General features: G+C 39.2%; 1 protein-coding gene across 2 annotated transcripts in view; it reads left to right on the plus strand.

The window, feature by feature from the left end:
* acsbg2 (acyl-CoA synthetase bubblegum family member 2) overlaps positions 1–22,754 on the plus strand; it is a 23,420-nt gene extending 666 nt beyond the window's left edge. Inside the window, exons 1-15 of one of the 2 annotated variants that reach the window (XM_034882685.1) lie at positions 3,296–3,542; positions 7,127–7,262; positions 7,829–7,950; positions 9,964–10,235; positions 12,601–12,689; positions 14,056–14,176; positions 14,795–14,875; positions 14,965–15,114; positions 16,008–16,184; positions 16,924–17,105; positions 17,742–17,984; positions 18,096–18,313; positions 18,507–18,646; positions 19,756–20,002; positions 21,101–22,754. In XM_034882685.1, coding sequence (XP_034738576.1) covers positions 3,536–3,542; positions 7,127–7,262; positions 7,829–7,950; positions 9,964–10,235; positions 12,601–12,689; positions 14,056–14,176; positions 14,795–14,875; positions 14,965–15,114; positions 16,008–16,184; positions 16,924–17,105; positions 17,742–17,984; positions 18,096–18,313; positions 18,507–18,646; positions 19,756–20,002; positions 21,101–21,219 — 2,304 coding nt within the window. In that variant the 5' untranslated portion in view covers positions 3,296–3,535 and the 3' untranslated portion in view covers positions 21,220–22,754. Of the gene's footprint in view, positions 1–3,295; positions 3,543–7,126; positions 7,263–7,828; positions 7,951–9,963; positions 10,236–12,600; positions 12,690–14,055; positions 14,177–14,794; positions 14,876–14,964; positions 15,115–16,007; positions 16,185–16,923; positions 17,106–17,741; positions 17,985–18,095; positions 18,314–18,506; positions 18,647–19,755; positions 20,003–21,100 lie in introns of those variants that run through there. The other variant, XM_034882686.1, reaches the window with a different exon arrangement.
* The last annotated feature ends 604 nt before the right edge of the window (positions 22,755–23,358 follow it).

The following is a 23,358-nucleotide window of genomic DNA, read 5'->3' on the forward strand; positions in this document are numbered from 1 at the left end:
TTTAAGTTACTTCCGCAGTGGTTGCACTTTTCCGAACCGGATGCTCTGTCCATCAATATATATACGGTCTATGGTGAAGTGCCACGGTTTAGCTAGCGTTACTAGATTAAACCCCACCCCTTGGCTAGTTAGCATCTACTCAGCTAGCTTCTTCATTTTCATTTTAATATTTAAGACGTATTATTTATGTTTTCTGCTGATAATATACACTAAACGGGTTTGTACTACTGTACTGGGTAGTTACATTTTAACACATTCTTATTTTTACCCAAGTTGGAAAAACTTATTTTGTTAGCATTCAACAACATGTCCCATGAGTCGTAGCCATTACTACGTCATCAAAGCCTTCTGGGAGCTGTAGTTTCTTGTTTTGGATGCCCACGATGTAAAACCATAGACTGTATATATATATATATATATTATATTAACGGTCTATGTGTAAAACTCTGAAATCCTAGCTATATTTTGTTATCTTTACCTTATTTAAACACACGAAATCAGTAAAAAGATGCACACACTACTAACGTTAAAAAGTCCCATACCGTATAGGCTCAGCTAGTCCTACATGAGAATATGTTGTGTAAATGTGTCTAAAATGCATCTGAAATGGAATCCGTCAGAAATATCTTTACAGATCTTGAAATAATGCAGTCTTGCTATAGTGTCATTGTTCAAGTCGCCAGTGAGAGAGTGTAACAAAGTAGGCTACATGTGTTCAAGTACTGCAATCAAGAAGGATTTTGTGGTACTTTACTTGAGTATTTTAATGTTCTACTACTTTAAACTTCTTTAGTTACTACTTTACATATTAAGATTTTACATTCAAAACATAACTCCTTAAATTAAAATAGTAGTATGCATAAAGATTAAACTACCAAACAGTATATAAAATACCTAAAATGACCTGGCATGAATGAAATTATTAAAAAATATTACTAATTACTAATATTAAAACACTGAAAATAAATGATATAAGTCTAATAATTGCTATCCATTAAAACTCTGGTATTTCTCTAGTAAAATCACAAACATAAAATACTTCATTGTAAACATTATCATGAACACATGTCATCAGGACAGTTTATCTTTGTTAATGAGACTTATAAGAAATCCTTCCAGTGAATCGAGGGTGTCTAACCATTGATAACTAGTGTACATTTTTTATGTTTCATCATAGGAGTTTGAGATTTGATCAAACAGAAAAAGTCAGTCCACAGCGTGGCCTCAGCCGAGCGTTTTACGAGAGACGATGTCACTGACTGACAATGACCTCAGTGCAGGGTGCATCAGCACTAAACACATCCTGCTGCATTTCAGCGTTTGCGCATGAGTACACCAGATCAGTCGACCTCTGAATGTCATGTGATGCTGTGGTGTGGTGGATCTGTGTTTTCGTCTCTCATGGCAATTGGTTGAGACAAATCTTTCTATAAAGTTGTGATGTGAACATCTACACAAGAGAGATATTTGCAGACTGCTTGTCTGATTACTGTCACTATATTGCATAACGAAATGCAGTTGCTGCCCCCTTCACACTACAAACACTAAAAATAAACATAGTAGAAAAGAATAAAAACAATACAATAGGCAATAAAATAAAGCAAAGTATGTAAAAGTAGTACTAAAGGAAGAAAGTCTTATAATAACAAGTACTTCCATGTGGGGTTAACTGGAAAAAGTCAGCCTTTGCGTTTTTAAGGATATGCAACATTTACATTTTTACATCTTGTGTTTTACTCAGTCTGAGTAAATGTGCTTTCTTCCTCCTCTACTTCTCTCCATTGCACAGTGGAGGGGGGAGTTAAGGGGAAATTGTGTATAGGAAATTCTTTCCTTCCTTTTTTTTGGAGAATTTGATGTGTGATTTTTCTTCTCTGCTTATCATTGGCAACTTGCTTTCATTTGGAGTTATCTACACCTTAAAGTTAAATAATAAATGCTTCATACCCCACACACACTTCCTTGACAGAGGCAGGCACGTATACGAGGGGTCATGAATCGGTTTTCTTTTACATTGTCACTCCTTTTATTTATTTTTTATAATTGTTCAGTGTTTGCCAACAACCAACTTTTTTTTTTTTTTTTTACATGGGCAGTTCTTTCAGTTTTGTTCCTCTTAAGTGCAGTTCTTTCTTCTCTAGTGCTGCTGTCTTTGTGTTAGCATCCTGAGTATCAGGTCATGGCTCAGAAAAACTAGAAGCACAGGATTGGCTTGTCAGGCAGCGTAATTAGACGGACCGCCTTGATTAGTTTGCCAACAATGTTATGAGTATGTTGAGATTGTTCAGAAGTTCAGACTATCAGCAGAGGTTAGTTAAACAGTAGGCTACATGTATATTTAATACTGCTTCAATGCAGTAAGCAGGGTTTACATTTTGATTAGAAGCTTTAGCATACATTGTGTAATACAATTTTGCAATTATTATTATTATTATTATTATTATTATTATACAAATTTACTTAAGTAAAATAATATCATTGTAAAAAATGATGCATTTAAATGTTACTATTGCAAGTAAGTATGTATTATTATTATAAAATAAATGTTATTGTAACATCAAAAGTACTCAATGCTGTAAAATGCCCCCTGTGGCTGTTACATTGTAGCTATTCTATCAGATTATCATCACCAATGCCTAAATACTGTTTTAGTTGGTTGAGCTAATATAACTATTATTACTATTTTTATATAAGCCACCCCACCAAATTATTCATTTTTGTATAATTTAAAACAAGTAAATGCAGCAAATTATCACCTTAAGAGTAATTTTTCAATTTCTATTCTATATGATGATTTGTCTGTTTGATATCATAATAAAATAAGTAATATTTGACATTTTTACTATTCTTTTTTTACATGTACACACGAGTCACGAAAATAACCTGCAGATGATTTTCTAAGGAAATAATCATTATTTACAGGGTTTACAATGACTTACAATGAAGGAAAATGAGAAATTCGTAAAATGTTATGAATGTGCTGTAGGTCACAGGATGTTGCCTCTTGGCATTGTGCACAAGAATGATTTCAGTCAGTGGAAAGTCAAAGGCCCACACCAGCACAGCTGCACTGTAATCTGGCCTCAGAAACCTTGCAGTTTGTCCGATAGTAACCCAGCATAGCTGCAGTGTGTGTGTGTGTGTGTGTGTGTGTGTCTGTGCGCGCGCGCGTTTGATTTGCACATCCCCCACCTTATTCATTTGGCTTGCGTGGCCTTACATGGAAGACGGCTCTTGTGGTGTGAGCAGTTTTAGCCAATCAGGTTGGGGTGTCGGAGGAGGAGGAGGGAGTCGTGTCTGGAGTAAGCGAAGCTGGCTAGCCTGCTTTGGGTGGGGTTTTCAGGGGGCGGGACCAACCGAGCCGGCTGGCGTTTGAAAATGAATGATATGCTGCTCAAGTTGTAGAAACAGCGGGCTGTTGGTGTATTTGTGTGCGAGTGTTTACCGGCAAACCGCATACACACAGAGAAAAGGGAAAAGTGGACGAATCCAGAGAAGCTAAAACACAAACCGGGGAAAAAAATAGTTTCCAGCAATGCAATGTGAGTATCTCAATTTCTTGACTTTAGCTGAGATCATCTTTCATAATCTTTCCTTAAACTCCAGCGTTCACTCAGACAGATCAGGGTTGGTCATTATGCCTGAGAAAACCGCTTTCTTATAGCCTATTGTATGATACTACGGATGTTATGAATTATTATCAGTTCCATCCTCAGGATTTATGCCATATTGATATTTATGACATATAGAACTAGCTATCTACACTTTTTATTACATGGAGCTAATATTTAGCCTGATTTGAGCACAGATGTCAATCCGTAATAATAAATATTTAATCCGGAAATGTCAATGGAGTTGAAATGTGTGGCGCTCTACATGTGGACATCTGCTCTCTTGCACAAGGGTGTAACCCAACCAGCCTCAACAGTGTGTCAATTTAACATTTAAAGGGATGCCTTTTAAAGCCGTTGTCCTATTGTATGTCTGCGATATCTTACAAGGAGGTCTATTTGAAACTGAATCACAAATGTAAAGCTTGACGTGGTGGCTGCGTAGTGAGGATGCTAAAGATGACGCCCAGTCATAAAACTCTGCTGGGGGACTAATCAAAGGCAGCAGCTGGCCAAGGATGAAGATCGTTGATGGAAATCCAGTTCATCTGTCTAAGGCGACATTTAAAGTTCAGACAATAGAGTGGAGATGGCTGGTATCTTGGACAAAGGGAGATTATGCATAAAAAATAAAGAGACAACAGAAGGGAGGGGTGAAGTTGTGTCTGTTTGACAGGCGATTAACCCAATAGAAGTTTCTCTGAATGGTGGTGTGACTGAGTGAGAGTGGCTCTGCTCTCTGCTCTACACTCTTAATCCTCTCCTGATTGAATAAATACAGATGCAATAATGATGTCAGTGTGCGCAGTGCCAAATCCATCAGATAATTTATCCAGGGCATTAACTGCTGCTGCTAGCACATGACAAGGAAACTTGACAGAATCATGCAATAAAAAAACACATCATAACTCAATCACAATGTCTAAAATGACAAAGGATTGATGTTCAGAGGCACTGCCTGAGAAGAAGTATGGGGTTGTCAGACCAGAGCTAAATCTGAGACATGCATCTTGGGCTTTTATTTGTGATCTAAACATGATGAGCTCATGTGATAAAACCTCATCCATCAGACCAAAAGGGACACAGTCCACTAGTAAATAAAAACGGGACTGGACAGAAAAAGCCGTAGAACCTTTTTCCAGTCTGATGTTTGAGGCTATACTCGTCCAGACCTGGAGGGTACACATGACTAAACCTTTTCTCAAGATCAGTATCATGCACCTTTCCTATTCTTCAGCCCCTTGCTTGAAAACCAAAACACTGACGTAGCCTAAAGACACAAGAGTTGAAGTGGGGGGTTTTGCCCAAACCACACCCTGTTCAATCCATATGTGGCTTAACGTCCTTTTTAATACTACTGGAAAGTGGAATCTCACATCCAAACATACCACGTGAAACAGCTGTTCCCTTGAAGAATCTACAGCAGCATTAGAAGAAAATAAAATGGTAGCGGTGAGATCTCCATGTGACATCTGTCTCCTTCAGGCCTCCGTGGGACTCGTTAACAAAGTCTCCTCGGGGTCAGCTGGCTGCTCGCCACATGACTTAAGTAGGAATTGATTTTGTTTCACAACAGTGATTTGAGTTGATGGAGGCTGAATCCTCTAGGTCCAGAATGTTAGAGCGCTGACAATTTTAGACAAGTCACACATGGAATGTTGCTATTTTACCTGGTTTTGCAACTATATCTTTGGCTGTGTGATGGAAAAATATTTTGGTTCCTGCTCTCTGACCTCTCTGAAGCCCATTTGTTGTTGACAGGTTGAGTCATGACAGGCTGCTGCCACGCCATGCAGATAAAGCTGCTGGTATGTGTTTTCAGGCCCCTTAAATAAACAGGCCAGCAGCAGCTCTGACCTGGGATTCACCAGAGGGGTGCGTCATGGAGGTGTGGGTTTGACGGTGGCCGAGCCTATTGTTTAGGAGGCTTCGACTTGTTGCTTGTCATGAGGTAATGGCAGGGGCAGAGAATGATTATCATTTCAACTCTTTTAAAATGGAACCGATCACCTTTTTACACTAGGCCTGCACGATTCAGGGAAAAATAAGGAATCACGGTTTGTTTTGCAAACATGGATTTATTTTATTTTATTTTATTTTTTTGGGCATAACCACAAAACTGTAAACATAGAGGCTTCAAAGAAGAGAAGGGAAAGCAATGCAGTGCTTGGGAGCGCTTTTAAACCTATTTTATACAATCTACGTTTAAAACTCAAAGAAGGTGAATACAGGGTGAATCAAGATCATGATTTGATTAACGATTAATCGTGCAGGCCTATTTTACAAACTGTAACACTATTTAGATGATACAGGGGACACAAATTAGGATCTGTGAGACTTAAAGTCCTCTCAAAATGTCATCATCATATTAAGTTTTATCTTCATGGGTTTCATTAGATTTTGAGAGGCTGGAGAAATGGAAACGACAGGGTTTTGTTGACCAAGTACAGAAATTAAAGGCTGCTTTTATTTTCAGCAGACAATGTTATCTGTAGACTTTCCACTTTGCCAGCTGGCTCTGTATGTTCCCCATGCTGTTGCCATACAACCACAGTGTAGACAAAGACAATGTTAGCATCTCGTGAAGGTTGATAGCATGTCAATATGATATGTATTTTTGCACATTGTGGTTATTCCTTGTCTGAATGAACTCAGCAGTCAGTCACTGTATGTCAACAATATTTAGAGTCACTTATTTCTAAATAACTGTTATACACTGAAACCTGCAAAAGCGCTCCAAACATAAATGGGTGTCTAAATACTGCATTACCCTAACTACAACAGCTAGAAACTCCTCTGACCTGTTGCCTCAAACACTCAGGTGTGAGTCTTGTGAGTACTAGAAACAGCTGGCTGTCACACATTGGTGCAACCGACAAACAATCATACCAATTGACTAATTTTTTTTCTTCTTTTTAAAGTCCTAAGGTATTTTCTCAAGAGTTTGTGTGTCCAGTTTTCTAATCAAGAAAAAGGCACCCATGCCCTAAAATGATCCCACGTGTACATCCTTGCACTGCCCCCACTGTCTGTGTCAATATCTACACATTTAGTTATTAGTCAATAGGATGCAAAACACATATTTTGGTTCCTCATCTTCTCAATATAGTGACATAAAACATATTGAATTTCACTAAAGTGAGTGTATTAAATTGGAGCTGAAAAGAGAACTTGATCAATAGAAAATGTGTCTGCAAATATTTAGATTATTGTTTAAGTATTTTTCTAAGCAAAAATTGAAACCATTCTGTGGTTGTAACGTCTCAATTGTGAGGATTTGCTTCTTTCCATAGTTTGTTTTATATCAGTGTAAAGTGCATATCTTCTTTGTCCAAGAAGACATCTCACGTCAAAGTCCTCGTTTAGTTCCTGGGGAGACCTTTGAGATACTGTTGTTATACTACTTTGTGTATGTTATTATCTGTAACAGTCATAACTTTACTTGTTGCGGACGTTTTAAAAGTGATGTGCTTGTCAAATATACAGTAGCTAACAAGCCCTGTCACTCCTCTCAGTGATTGTGTGTGAACCCACCGCCATGTCTGAAGCTGTGGTGATGGAGCCACCCATAGCAGACGGCTTCCTGGAGTCATCCTGTGGTGGAGGAGACAGCGCAGCGTCCCTCGATGGCGGCCTTGTGGACACAGCTAAGTACGTCCACACAAACACAACAAGAGCTTTGGTTCCCATCCTCTGTGTTCTGACGGTCCCATGAAGAACATTAAGTTGGAGAAGAACAAAGCACTTTTATCTGCTCCATCAATTAACGTTTATATTTTAGACATTTATCTTTGCTTTTTAACCTCTTCTGACCTCTACAAATTTGGAATTTTTATTTTAAAATTTTCAAAAATCACCTTTTTGTTTAAGCAGCTCACGGAAATATGTAACCTGTGATGACAACCTGTTAGTTGTTTTATGAGTCATAAATGTGTGGAATACATTCCTGTCAGTGTAATCAAAGTAATTTAAATTTTTTAATTTAATACAATAATAATACCTAATCCTTACTCTGAGACTACTACTACTGTGTTTACAAGATCTGCAGTTGACATGAAGATAGGAGGAGGAGGAGGAAGAATAATTAATGTGTGTTGATGGCCACAGTTTTCTGCAAATGACTCAGGGTTCAGGTTTCTGGCTCTGGTTTTCCCCGAGAATGCAACAATCCACTCTCCTGTGTTAAGAGGCATGTATTTTCCTTTCCCTGTCTTCAGTGAGTCTTCAGAGGAAGAGTCCTCAGGGGAAAAGGAAGAGGAGAGGGGAACACATGACAAATTTGCCAGCAGCACCAAGACTAGAGAGATCCCCGCTGAACAGACCTCAAACACACAAACAGGTGAGGGCTGAAGAAAAGCCACCAGTGTGACTTGCATGCGTTTGTCTTTCTTCGTGAGGGTGGTGCAGCTGGAACAAAGTTATGTATCCACTATACAGACACAAAACTGTGCTATATTCAGTGTTGGATCCAGTCACTGTGTTGGCTCTAGTTGCTGAAGTCAGCATTAGTGAACATGTTTTTTTCTCTGACCTTTTGTTTCCGAGGAAGTGAACCAAAGTGAAGTGAGGTAACTCTATTCTTTGGCAGAACAACTTGACTTCCTTTTTCCTGTGTGCTTTTTCCAGTCCACTCATTGACATTCCTTTCTGTCTTATCAGGGCAGTTAGGGCAGTTTATCTGTAAATAGTTTACTGTCTTAGTTTGGTTCCACAGGATGATATTCTGAAATCATCTTTTCACTTATTCTCAAAGAATTTTCTACTGAATTAAATTTAAGTTGAGCTGTGACTGTATGTGTCTGCGGCTGGTATTGTATAAGAAAACATTTATTGTGTAACCAGCTAAAATCCACCACCATAAAGGTCATCCATCTACAATACAACGCCATTTACTATTGAAACGTCCTGCTGGCTGTTGGGTCAATGACACACGTTTCTTTCCGGTTTCTAAAACACTCAAGATGGATTTGATGCTTTCCCCTACTTTAATGAAAATCTACTGCTTTTTGCAATTTGGGTTTTATTGTTGTAGATTGGGCCATCGGTTCTATCGCTAATTATAATTTTGTAGTCACCAATGTAATTGCGGAGGTCTCTGGACGTTGCAACATAGCTGCAAATAGGTCCAACAGAGGAAAAACACATGGTGGTAAGATGATCAGACTGATTGCAATCAAGCCTTAGTTTAGTCAAATCATCACAACAACTTTATTTAAAAGATGAATCTAAAGGTTCAAAATGTTGTATAAAATCTCTCGCTTCACAGGAAACTGTATGTGCGAACAACAGTGGCCAGTATGGTGGCTCAAAGTCGTTTTCTAAACTGGGAAGGACATTTTATACATCCGCGATCACGGAAGGCTTTCATCATGTAGATGTGCCGATGTTGTCATTACTTAGAATTCTTCATAGGGGCGACAAAAAACTATGCACTATAGCTTTAACATAAAAAAAGTAAACGTGGTTATTTTTTTGGTCTTTAACAGTGATTTAAAAATATATAAGATGTTGTTAATGCACTCCATTCATTTAAAATGTATGCTTTTTTATTTATACTAATGACTTCATTTCCAGTGTAATTTTTCAAGGCACTCAAAGAGACTTTACATGATAAATTGGATAAATGAGCCTTTTGTGTTTCTTGTGAGAACATAATAGTAAAAAAACCTTTAAGGTATAATGGTAAGATCATTTTGACTTGATTGTTTTAAAAGGTCTAAGTGATGTTGGATGGTGTTACTTCTTGGCATTCAAAGTATTTTCAAACCAAACAACACTAGCTTGCCCCTCCCTCCTCCTCATCCCGTCCCCTCCCTTCTGTGCTTCAGTGCACTAACCCCCCACTACCAAACCCTTCTTATTGGTTATTGGCTGGAACACTGTTTATTTATGCTTTGTGGTGCAGGTGGGCACAGGTGTTTTTGTTGCCGTTTGTAGACCCTGGGCTGTTTACAGAGACCATGTTTTTACAGTGTGTTCTGGGGACAGGCAGCTCGCGGATAGTGAGGAGTCATTTCCTGTATGTGACAACAAATGTTGAAGCCTGAAACACACGTGACATTGCTTAGAGCACAGAAAATAAATATAGGCAACCTGGACATCACTGTGCATCCTGTACAACTATTGCCATAGGCTTAGATAAGGCGTGCTGATTTGCTGAGTAGCTCCACTGCTTGTTTGTACCTTTTTTTTAAGAGCCGGAGAGTGTTGGGCCTTCCCTCCTAATAGGACAAATACAAGGTGTCTGTTATAACTCAGGTGGATTAAGGAAGAAAGCAGATAATTTAGCTCTGCGAGTTGAAATCATTGAAATCTCTGAAAGCTCATTTTTCTTAATGTTTTTTTCCTCCAGTGAACGCCCAGCGCCCAAACTCCCTGCCAGTGTCCGCAGCAGGAGAGCCCGGCCTCTGGACATCACAGAGGGATGGAGAGGTGAAACTGAGGATGGGGGACTCCGGCCTGGCAGCTGAGACCCCTCTGACTGTCAACCAGATGTTCACCTCAGCTGTGGAGCGCTTTGGTGACTATACAGCTCTGAGTTGGAAGGAGGGCGAGCAGCAGAAAAGCCTAAACTACAGAGAATACTACCAGACCTGCCGCACCGCTGCCAAGAGCTTCCTCAAGGTAGTTTTTTTTTTATTTTATTTTTTTTAATCTAATGAGTAATCCAGTATGAAGAGAAGTCATATATGAAAGGATCAAAGCATTGTTTTTATTACAATCAACTTTTGGGAGGATTTTAGCAGCACAAACCACCAAAACCTCCTTCTTTGGATTATTGATTGCCATGCCTACGGTGTGTATATTTCTAGCTTTCTTATTAATAAAGCAATTAAACTGATTAGTTTATCAATAGAAGTTTAATCCGCAGCTATTTTGATAATCATATAATTGTGAAAGTATAATTTTTTTTGGGGGGGGGGGGGCATTTCCCTTTATATTTTAGTGACAGTGGATAGACATGTAATAGGGAGAGAGATGGGGGAGATGACACACAGCAAAGGGCCGCAGGTCAGATTCAAACCCGGGCAGCTGCAGGACTCAGCCTACGTGGGGCGAACACGCTTACTGGGTGAGCTAGAGGCCGCCCCTGAAAGTACAAATTAACCAAGAATGCCAAACATTCTCCACTATGAGGATTCTTTTTTTTTCTGTTTGAATATCATTGTTTAAAGAATATCTTTGGGTGCAGATTTGGGTTGCGCATGCTCAGATTTAAACGGTTTGAGGCATAACATGTCATACTGAAATTTGTGAAATCCATGAAATTATACACTTTTTCTCATTACAAACAATAACAGTAGATGGAATCATTTCAAAAACATTGTAGCTATCTATGATTGATGGCTAACGTTAGCTCAAAACGCCCTTCAACTGACAACCTTCTTGTGTTTGATGCTAAGTTGTAGCTTGGTTAACTTTGTTAAGTAGGTCCAATTTTACTGTATTGACATCACAGAAGTCTCTCGTCAGCATCTTATTTGCAACTTGTTGCAAAGTGACGCATGCGTGACTCAAATGTTCACTCTCCTCACATTGGGCAGTGACAGGGGCAACGGCCATGCTTTGCTTGTTTGTAAGCCATGATGTCTCTCTCTCTTTCTCCTGGGCGGTCAAAGCAGAGAAAGGGGAGGTAACCTTTGATGACACACAGGCAAGATCCCAGATCAGCCCATCTGAGCTTTCATTTTCTCAAAGACAGAGCAGGATACCCAGGGCAGGGTTTACACCTATCACCATTTGTAGCCGCTGGGGGAACTCATATTATTGTTAAAATATAAATATATAAATACCTACAGTACATGTTCTCAATCACACCTTTACCCTACCCTTTTAAAGGTAAGCAGAGACATATCTGCAAGGTTTATGCTCGCAATGTTTTTATTCACCCTGAGCAACAATTGTTCTACTTCAGTATTTAAAGGTCTAAGATTTCTGCTATGTTTTAAACAATCAACTTCTGTTTTATATTTTAAAGCCAGTCAAGACAAGACACAATGCATCACAAAGGAGTTTGGGTGAAATGTAAATGAGGCCGCTCAGGACAGGCCTCAGCTGTTGGTACAGGACAGAGCACGTATTGTATATTGTGAAACTCAACACAGATAGTCAGCATGACGACTCAGCAAAGTATCTTGTTTCAAAGACATATTTACACGTGTCTCTCTGTACTTTAAACATATAACCTGAATCTCAACCACCACATATGCTGACTTGCTGACATGCAACGTGACTCTCCATCTGCAGGATGAGCTTCAGATTCCACGCCTCATATTGTAACTCAGTTACTGTTGTGAAAGACTGAATTTCAAAATGCTGATGTTTCAGTTCCCATTACTGCAGTCTCATGTGTACTTTTTTTTTCTTCTTGAAGAGGACAGTGTTACGTTTTATCATAAAACATGAAAATAACAAGACGAGTGTAACAAAGTCTTCACCTTACAGCAATATTTACTTCTTTAGTCCTCCAAACTGTTTTCAAAATTATTAAAGAGAGGGCATCTGCAACTTCCCCCAGTTTGAATCTGGCTGGAGATACTAGATCAGGTGTGCTTGATTTGTCGACGTAGTTAGGTTTAGGCATGAGGATTGTTTAGGATAACAACTACAGAGTAAGCCAATCAGAAACGGAAGAAGGCAAAAATGAGGCGGGCCACGAGACGCGTCCTGTGATGTAGACACGTCTAGCAGATCCGATCTAGCATTGAACCCTTTTGTTGCCCGTCGCTTTCTCCCCCCAAATTTCCTGTCTGCCTCTCAACTGTATACTTTCTAATAGCAGAACATTTCTCCCAAATTAAAAAAAGAAAAATTTAAATAAATTTCCCACAGCCTAGAGAAAGGGGTACCTGCAATGTCCCAGCTAAATTATAAATGGCCTCTGAAATTGAAAAGAACATGAAGGAAATCCCAATATTATTTCTAGGATTATTTAACAAAGTAATATTTTATTTCTACTTAAAAAAATATATGTTTTGTTTTTCTACAGCTTGGTTTGCAGCGCTACCACGGCGTCGGCATCCTGGGCTTCAACTCCGCGGAGTGGTTCATCTCTGACATTGCAGCTATTTTGGCAGGGTGCGTTTCATCTTCATCTCTGAATTTGTCAGTGAAGAGCTCAGTGCTCACTCAGTTTCAGTTCCAGCTCTGTGCTTATGTGTGTCTTCCATACCTGAGTGGTGCAATCCAAGACTTGAAATGCAAGTTCACCACCTTCAGCTGTCATCCAGTTCAACACGTTACCACGTAGCTGAAAGACTTTTCAGTATTAACAATCTAATTTTAATGAGACACAGGGGCCGTGTTTGAGGACATTTGCTGTTAATACTTATTTAGTGCACTTTTGAATTTGGGACTTTTACTTATATTGGAGTAGTTGTACATTGCTGTATTGATACATTTTATTATTCTTCTGCCACTGATGAATTGTATACAGATCACTTAACAGTAATCCCAAGCCTTTCGTCCGCAGTAGTTGCATAAATATTCAGCATAGATGACCCCAACAGAAATCAAACTCATTCAATCAATTGTTCAACTAAAAGGAATCAAGAAATTTACTCTATCTGAGAAAACCAAACTCATTGATTGGTCATGGCCAGATTTTTTTTAACATTAGACAGGACATAGTTTTTATTTTCTGGGCAATCTACCCAATTTGAGCCGTGATCATTTTTAATTACTGCCATTTCTGGAGGGCTAGCAAGAGTGCATTGAAGGTCAAAGCAAGATCAGTACATACTGCAATGCACATGCTGATACTGTTACCATATTCTCCAGTCTCCCACGCTTACCGGCTGCTCAGTGCTGACGCATACAACAAGAATGTATTGAAACTACAGTTAACTTGTCAAACTGGTTCTGAATCAAAACACAGATTTAGTTGAATAAATACAGTAGTAGACTGCAGGTCGTCTTACTCAAAAGCCCAAACAATGTCTCTCGGTTAAGGTTGATTCTATTGTCCCATCTTCACAAGGAATAGGACAGTTAAGAAAACAAAATGGTGGCCGGGCGCACATTTACACAGAGGTTAATGCCTGGACACAGAGGTCCAGGGTTGAGTCCGACCTGTGACGATTTCCTGCATGTCTCCCCCGTCTTCTCATCTAGCTATCCTGTCCATTAAAGCGTGGAAAAAAAACTTTTTTTAAGGGAGAGAATAAAGAAAGTTAATGAAGATACTTAAGTTGTTTTACCTAAAGACTCCCGCTGATCAATGTTAATGAGAACTGTATACGCTACTCCACTAAAGATCTGTATGTATCTGAATGTAGGTCTGATCAAAGTTGGGAGCAGGTGTTATTGTTCTATGGATAAAATTGAATATATCATACAAGAGGTTTCTACATTTTCCATAATTGCATAAGGGTAGAGTTTCATTTGAATCTGTGTGAAAGTGAAACAGCTGAAAGTCTAAATCGTCTTTCTTTAATTGCTGCAGTGGGTTAGGTGTTGGCATCTACACAACCAACTCTCCTGACGCATGCCAGTATGTAGCAGAAAACTGCAAGGCCAATATCATCGTGGTGGAGAATCATAAACAGCTGCAGAAGATCCTTCAGGTGAGAGTGGAATACGTTGCATATTAACACTGGACAACTATAAATTAAAAATACAAAAGCAAGTTTTGATTTGCTCAAACGTGATTGGGACCTCACAACGGCAAAAGGAAATAGGTTTTTATAAAAGTTCCATATGTTTTTAGTATTTTAGGTTTGTGACAAAAAGGGAAAATTACACAACTGTTCAATGCAGGTGTCCACACAACGTCTGTGGTATCTGTCTTCTGTGACATAAAGAGACAGCTAGATGTTTTTCCAAACATGCACTAGTTTTTGGTTATTGTAAGTTTTCTGAAATTCTTTTTTCCCAGCTGTGAGCAACTCCATTTCCTCTGCATTCTGTTGTGTGCTTCTACACACAAAGGAATGCACAGAGTAAAATCAAAAAATGTAGTCTACATAATGACTTTTATTTTGTTTTCAGTGTCAACACACTTGACATATAAAAAACCTGCTTAGAATTGGTATGCAGGATTGGATTGGATTGGAAACAACAAGTGATTTCCGCATCCTTATTAAACTTTTTAGACTGAGTACAGTAGTGTAGAAATTACCCAAATGTTGTTGACACTGCCTGCAGTTATGTACTCATTTAATTGTATTACATTATTTTAATAGGTTGAAGACAAGTTGCCACACTTGAAAGCCATTATCCAGTACAAAGATGCACTAAAAGAGAAGAGACCAAATCTGTACACGGTAAGCACACAATCTGTTCATGGCAACCATAAAAAGATGTATTTAGTTAAAGATGCATAATCTAAGTGATTTTTCTTTGTGGCCTGCAGTGGGCAGAGTTCATGGAGCTCGGACGCGATGAGCCTGACGCACCCCTCGATGCAATCATCTCCAGCCAGAAGCCCACCCAGTGCTGCACGCTCATCTACACCTCAGGGACCACAGGCCAGCCCAAAGGAGTCATGCTCAGCCATGATAATGTAAGTTATATGAGCCAAGAGTGTTTTTACATGTTGAGAATAGTAAGGTGTCAAATGTTTGGCTCCTGAGACTGACAGCAGAAAACACTTTGGCTTAATTTATGGTTTCTGCGGTTTTCCAGGTGTGAGGTGCGAGCACCATAAACTGTCGTCTCCACGGCTGTTGTTCGTGGCGCAAAGGCTCCGCAAAAATTATTGTAACTATGCACGCGCTGCACTTTCAATTCAACGCGGTCGGCTGGGAAGAGCAGATTTCTCTTTACAAACATTTGTGTGGTTCTTCATGTATAGACCACAGGGAGTCCAACAGCCTTAAATATGTGTAAGAGAGAGACACCACACTGGGAAAAGAGTGTGGAAAAACATGAGAGATTGTTTTGTCAAAATCTAATAAAAAAACTGCTTCATGGAAAGAGTGTTCTCAATAGTGTTACAGGCAGACAGTGATTTTGATTTGGAGATAAACAACAGTCATGTTAATGATTAGAGTAGATAAAGGTAATGTTTAGCAGCACACCGGTGCTTTATATGAATGTATTTACTACTGTTGCTTGGCAACCTGTTTCCCTTTTACTTCCACTCTCTTCTACTCTACTACTTCTTTGTTATTTACAGATTATTTTGTTTGCATGCCCTCTGGACAATACTGCAACAAACAATGCGTTGAGCATAAACGACTCTGTGAATGCTCGTACCACGCGCACCATCTACGGCCTGCGCACGGTGTCATGCTCGAGAATATTGTTATGGATTAAACTACCCGGCATTATATAAAGTAGTTAAAATCAGCCATACCTTTATCAGCTGCAACACAAAAATGCATGTCTCCTTGTGGTCTCTCATAATAAAACAATTAAGATACCTCAACTGTATTCTGCTCTCCTTCTGCCCAGGTAACGTGGACCGCACTTTCCACCAGCTGTCACGTGCGTCTGACAGACGCCACTCAAGCTCAGGAGGTGGTGGTCAGCTACCTGCCGCTCAGCCACATCGCTGCGCAGATGGTTGACATCTGGGTCACTATGAAGGTCGGGGGGGCCACCTACTTCGCTCAGCCTGATGCACTGAAGGTGAGATACATTAGTTGTGTTTATATGTAGGGTAAGGTACGCACAAACAAATGAACTACTAAAATTGTAAAATAAACCTATTATGCTACTTGCATACTGGTTACTTCATATTTAAAAGTCCCATTACATAGTGCTCTTTGGATGCTTTTATATAGCTGTATGTGTGTGTGTGTGTGTGTGTGTGTGTGTATATATGTGTGTGTGTGTGTGTGTGTATGTGTGTGTGTGTGTGTGTGTATATATATATATATATATGTAGGTTGTAAATTGTATTGTATTATACACTTGTATATACATGTACACTGTTATTTATTTATGAAGTATATTCAGTAGTTCTGAATATTTTTATTGTTTTTTGTTTAATAGAGAAGTAGAGGACAAACTGTTTATAACATTTTCACAACAACCCTTACACATTAAAAAATAATGTTAACAGGAATAAAGGGATAGGTCTTCAATTTTATTATAAAATACTTATCCAGTTCACCGCTCTAACATTCATTTTATTCATTTTGCAGTTACTGTACACCTATCTAAACCAAACTTATGATTACTACTCATCCAATAATATTAATATCCGAGGGTGGATGTGTGGGTGTTATATAGATATGGTAAAGGTAATTTTTCCTGTTTGTGCAATTCCAAGAACGTTGTTGTGGCAGGTTTAATTTCCTCTCCTAGTTAGCTGTAAACAGCATGTGATATTTGTGTTGAAACCTTCCTTTTATTTTTTCATCAGGGCTCTCTAGTAAACACCTTGAAGGAAGTGCGTCCCACAGCCTTCATGGGCGTTCCACGCGTCTGGGAGAAGATGCAGGAGAAGATGAAGTCTGTCGGAGCAAAGTCTTCGACTGTGCGCAGGAAACTGGCTGCATGGGCCAAAGATGTTGGCCTGCAGACTAATCTGACCAAGATGAATCAGTACGTACACGTTATGAAATTCCTGCTTTATTTAGAAAAAGCTATTTAGAAAGTACTCCTGGTTCCTGTTTCCATGCTTTGTTTTTGTCTTTTTACTGAAATGTTATTTTGAAATGTTAGTACTTCCCTCTTACTGTACAAGACCACTGTGATTATGGGAATATTGGGAAAGCATGTGTGTCTTTTGAAGTTTGTTAATTAGCACTAAAAATAAAATTTTAGGCTGATGGGAATTATTTCAGTTTTGCAGGAATTTGATAACACACAAAGTATTTAATAATTCTCAGCCTGATGGTGGCCCAAGATGGAAATTAAAAGAATCAAATTTATTACAATTCATTCTGAGGTAAACATTTATGTCTACCAAATTGTATGACAATCCATCTAATAGTTGAAATATTTTACTGAAATTCATAAATGTCAACCTTATGGTGGCGCTAGAGTATAATACTAGGGAACTACGTCACCAGGATTTGTCCTCCGGCGATGTAGTTCTGTAACTTTAGATGGCAATACATCCAACAGTTGTTGAGATATTTCAGTTTGAACCAACAGACTGCCTGCCATCCCTAAAGCCAATGCTGTTAGCGTGGCTCAAAACACTCACACTTGCTGTTTTTTTTGGTCATTCCTTAGAAGCGGAGCAGCTGGCCGCACACCGCTCAAATATCAGTTAGCCAAAAAGATAGTGTTCAAAAAGGTGCGTAAGGCTCTGGGCCTGGACCGCTGCAACAAGTGCTACACCGGCGCTGCTCCCATCACCAAAGACACCCTGGAGTTCTTCCTCAGCCTAGATATTCCTCTGTACGAGCTCTACGGCATGAGTGAGAGCACTGGACCTCACTCCATCTCCGCCTCTGATGCCTTCAGGCTCACCAGGTAAATTTTTCTTTTTACTTCAATTTGACTTGATTCTTCTGCACTGACAAATCGGAGCCAACTCAACACATGTGCTTGCTGGTGAATTTTAAAATATGTTTTGTCCTGCAGCTGTGGTAAAGAAATCCCAGGGTGCCAGACGAAGCTGCACAACCCAGACGAGGAGGGAAACGGTGAGATCTGCTTCTGGGGCCGTCACGTCTTCATGGGTTACCTCAACATGGTCGACAAGACAGAGGAGGCTCTCGATGCAGAGGGTTGGCTGCACTCAGGTGACCTGGGCAAACACGACGAGAATGGGTTCCTCTTCATCACCGGAAGAATCAAAGGTACTTCTATATTCCTTGTAGAGCTTAACAACATTCAAACAGATGAATTTGTACTTGATTGCGAGAGAGAGAGAGAGAGAGAGAGAGTCTCTTTCACAGCCTCCAATAAATATGGATTCCGTGTCTCTACATTTTTGTTTATCCGCGACCAATTAAATCGTTACATAATGTGTGTGTGTTGTTTGATTTTTAGAGCTGATCATCACAGCAGGTGGAGAGAACATCCCACCTGTCCCTATCGAGGATGCAGTGAAAGAAGCTGTGCCGCTGATTAGCAACGCCATGCTGATCGGAGACAAGAAAAAGTTCCTGTCTATGCTGCTCACCATTAAGGTTAACAAAGATACATAAAACTCTTTGTACGCACAAATACAGTGTGCATTGTTCTCGTCATATTTATTAAGCCGCACATACGCCTGTTTTTTTAGTTTTTTTTAATGAATCAATCATTTGTGAAACTAGGTGCACAAGCCTCATTTCCACTCCCACAGTTATTAGATGTAGACGTATAACTCATTTACATCAATGACTTACTGACACCACTAGAGAGATCTGTCAATAAGGAGTGCAGTGTCACGGACTGTGATGCATCAGCGAGGTGTCGCCTGTACTACTAATTCATGACATGTACCTCTAAACTATACTGCTGTGATATCTCCATCTTCATTATTTAACATTGGGACGATCAATGATTAATTTATAGAGCTCATATTAAAACCGATTTTTACAAAGTGCTTAACAATTAAGGATACAATTAAAAGATCATTGACAGGCAAATGACGCCTCAAATGTAAATAATAATGATCATATGTATCACTTAAATCAATCAAAAATGTTGCACTTTTGACCAGAGAGCTGTGTGCACTGCTAATTTCACAGATTATTTCATGTCCACCTAATTTCAACCTCAACTATCTTTAGAAAACTGTGTACACCTGGTCTAAAGCGGTTTGAGGTGCACACATACCTCTTAATAAAACAAGTTTATGTGTTGGGAATTGTGTATGCAGGTTACATCTGGCCCCTGGTGTAGACTTTCCAGCATGCATCTGTTTGTACACAGTTGAAGTAGACCACAGCAGGGCACTGTAATGAGAAAGGGAAACTGCACTTGTGTAGATAACCCAGGATGTAACAGGCTGTTGAACAGAGTGAAGGCTATCAGATGGAGCTGTAACTTGTCAGCAACACTGTATCTGAGCTAAGTAAACATCTAATCTGTATACAATATCTCAGACAGAGATAATACCCTCTTAACTGATGCAAATGAAGCAACAGCAACAACAATGGCTTCTTAGACATTTTTCAGATGCTGCCATCTAGTGGGCTTTAGGGTAAACCGACCCCAATTCCAAAGTTGAAGTGCACCAATGCTTGAAGTTGCAGTGACAAGTGTAAAAATATATTTATTTAGGTAATAAAATGTGAAATGTTTGCTCCAGTGCCAGGTAAATGCAGAGTCAGGAGATCCAGAGGACGAATTAACACCGGAAGCTGTCGAGCTATGCAGAAAGCTGGGCAGCAACGCCACACGAGTCTCCGAGGTCACAGGCGGTCGAGACCGGGCAGTCCACACCGCCATTCAGGAGGGAATCAACCGAGTCAACGAGAAGGCAGCCTCCAACGCTCAGCGCATTCAGAAGTGGATCATTCTGGATCGGGATTTCTCCCTTACAGGAGGAGAGCTGGGTGAGTGGGATGGGGGGACCGGGTGTGCTGATTAGGGGATTTTTATTTTGCAGGATAAAGAGTGCAATATATCTCATGCATGTGTGGAATTTACAATGGGGAGTCTAATGCTTGATACATGCTTCCTAAACCACTTATGTGATGAAAGGGCATCGTCTTTCTTAGTGGTTCCTGAGCTCTTTTTAGATTAATATGTCTCTATAATTTTCCAGGAGAACTGTTTACTTTGAAAAATGTATTGAGGCTTAGAGTGGTAAAACTTAAACGATTAGTTGATCAACAATCAATTATTGAATTCAGTAGTTGACTAATCTCAAGCCAAAACGCCTTTTCTAACTTTCTCTAATTCCAGGCTCTCAAATGTGAAGACTTGTTGCTTTCCTTTGTCATATGTGATGATATAATAATTATCTTCCGTTTGGACAAAACAATCTTTTCTTACGTACGTTTTTGTACGCACGTTTCTTTTGTGAATAGACTACTAAGCCAATAAAATAGCCTGATAATTGTTCACATTATTTTATAAATCAGGTTCTAATGTTAAACATACATGTGGCATAGTGAATCTTTAGGATTAACTGTATCTGTGGGTGGCTACCTTAGGGACTACATTGCCTTTTTAGGCCAGTAAACAGTGGGGATTTATATTTGCTAACATTACGTTGGATTCACGTGAAGACTTCTTAAAATTTTGGACAAAACAAAAACTAATTAACTACTAGAACTGCAAGCAGTTATGACCGGGGTCCAAGTCTCATCGCACCAGTCATACCGACGCGAGTCAACATCGGCGAACTGGCCAAGCACGCAAGAACGTAACCCAAAGCGTAACGTGGGGGGCAAATTTCAGGAAATATTGAGAGGTGTGACCTACAAGGTCTAAAGTATAGTAACATAGCTTTGCTACTCTGATTCCCAGCCCCTCGGGCTTGGACCCCTAATAATTTGGAGGCCCCTCTGCATTGACTCTGAGGACCTCCTAGGGGCCCCGGTCCCCATGTTGAAGATCCCTGGTTTAAACTACAGCATTTGGAGGTCAAAGCAATTGAGGCTAGAGTGCCCGTCTTTAACAATAAGAATTCCTTACTTGTTCAACAGGCCCAACCATGAAGCTGAAGCGGCCGGTGGTGATGAAGATGTACAAAGAGCAGATCGAGAACTTTTATAAGGAGCTGGCGACTCCAACGACCCCCGACAACCCGCTGCCTGCCAAATAGAGCTGCTCCTCCACCTGCAGGTAGATCCAGATTGTCTGAGTTAGCATGCAGACACACCCCACCTCATTTATCCAACCATTCTTCTCTTGTAAAAACTGTTTTGATTGCCTTAAGTTTTGCTTGTGTTTTCTTGTGGGTGCTATACAGAAAGGAAAGCAGAAATAAGAAGCCATTGTAAAATTGCTTTACGATTTTTGGAGACATTCTCAATAAGCTGAAATAAACTATTTATTTGGATGACTGGAATGAAGTGTAATATCATATTGTATAGGTGAAATAGCAGCAGCAGCTGTAAGTAAGACATGTTAATTGCACTGCATTACTTGCCATAAAGACAGAATCCAAAAGAAATTCATAGGATGTTTTTAAAGTAGTACGGTAATGGGTTTCTTTTTCTAATTTATTTTCCGTTTGCCAAAGATTACACTGGCCAAATGAAGAAAAGATTGCTAGAAAAGACTCCATTTGTAATTTAGTCATCAAATCCAAATGTTTACTGACCTTTTACGTGTATTTGGTGGTTTGCTTTTGTCTTTGTCAGTTTTTTCAGGGTGTCTAACCAATAATTTATTTTGTACATGTCTTCAAAATGCCAAACGTTCCTTGCAAATTTAGTTGTCATTTTCAAAGTTATATTGAAAATTATTTCATTACAAGCATCCAAATTTTGTTTTTCATACTGTAAAACATGTCATTGAAGCCATATCTATTGCCTTTTGTAATTGTAAAGTCGGACTGTTCTGTATGCTGACTTGATGCAGACCAGTACACACCTGCCTGGTCCTGTGTTCAACAGTCTTCTGGGTGTCCACCTGCTGTGATTTCTGTGGAATATTGTAAATATGTTTTGCTTACATCATCCTCTGTCACTTGTTTTTACTTACAGTAAACTTGACTTTTTCAGCCATTTATTCAGCAGCCCAGATATCGTGTGCATATTTGTTTTGCACTTAAACATGGGGGGGATGTACCCATACTGGGAAATGTACATAAATTAGATCTATGGCAAATATATCAACTGGCCTGTTGCAATCCCTTATGCATCCTACATAAATGTTCAAATGCTCGAGGTTTGAATCTGGAGAATACATGTATTTAGCTTCCTTGAAGGCATACATCTTCAAAAAAAAGGAAGATTTAAAAAGGAAGCGAAAAGCTTGTTGCACTCCAAAGAGCTGATCTATTATATGAAGTACTTGTATATAATAAGCATATCATAGGTATTTATAGAAGTTGATAGTTCAAAGTGAATGTGGGTTTGGCAGTTATGGTTTGCTCAAAGTGTAACTGAAGTTCAGGGTAAAAAACAAAACAAAAAAACAATTGATGCGTGTATAAAGTTAAATAAGGAAATGACGGTGATTCAGCGTGTCTGGATTTACCTGACCTGAAAGAGCTGATGCTGTTAACAATATCAGGGATGAAAGAGGGAAATATGCATGAAGCTGCAGGAGAAAAAGTAAGCAGGCCTGTTTCCGTCTACAGATGTGAATGTTTGTTTGATCAGTTACGGAATAAAAGATGATAAAGTTGAAGTGCTGAAATCTGTTGTTCTTCTTCTCCTTGTCTGTCTGTGGAGTATATGTGGCCAATTTAATTGTTTTTCTGAAGTAAAAGCAATACCACAAATTAGAAATACTGTTCCATGTAAAAAGTCCTACATTTAAATGTTTACTTTAGTAAAATATTAGTGTCAAATTTACTTCAAAGTACCAACAGTAAAAATACCTTCTGCAGAATGAGTTCCATTTAGAATGCATATTTTATTGCTCATTAATGATGCATTAACGTGTGCATTACTTAAATGATGCAGTTGGAAATAGTGGGGCTACTTTTACCGCCGTGCAGCTTTTGTGACTTCATTTTGTGTCTTATCTCACCCAATAATATATATTACATTTGTTTTTTTATATCTTGTATTAATCTGATTCTGCAAAGTAACTAGTAAACTAGAATAGAAGTACAAAAGGGGATTTAAATTGGATTCCAAGCACTTTAGAGGGTATCAGTTGTTATCACTGCATCTGCACAATGTAGAGGAAATAAACACTGTCTGACTTCAACTACAGTTGTGGTCAAAAGTGTACATACACTTGTAGAAAATCACAATGTTATGGCTGTCTTGAGTCTTCAATAAGT

This window comes from Etheostoma cragini, chromosome 9, assembly GCF_013103735.1.
Source record: "Etheostoma cragini isolate CJK2018 chromosome 9, CSU_Ecrag_1.0, whole genome shotgun sequence".
Classification (NCBI taxonomy): domain Eukaryota; kingdom Metazoa; phylum Chordata; class Actinopteri; order Perciformes; family Percidae; genus Etheostoma; species Etheostoma cragini.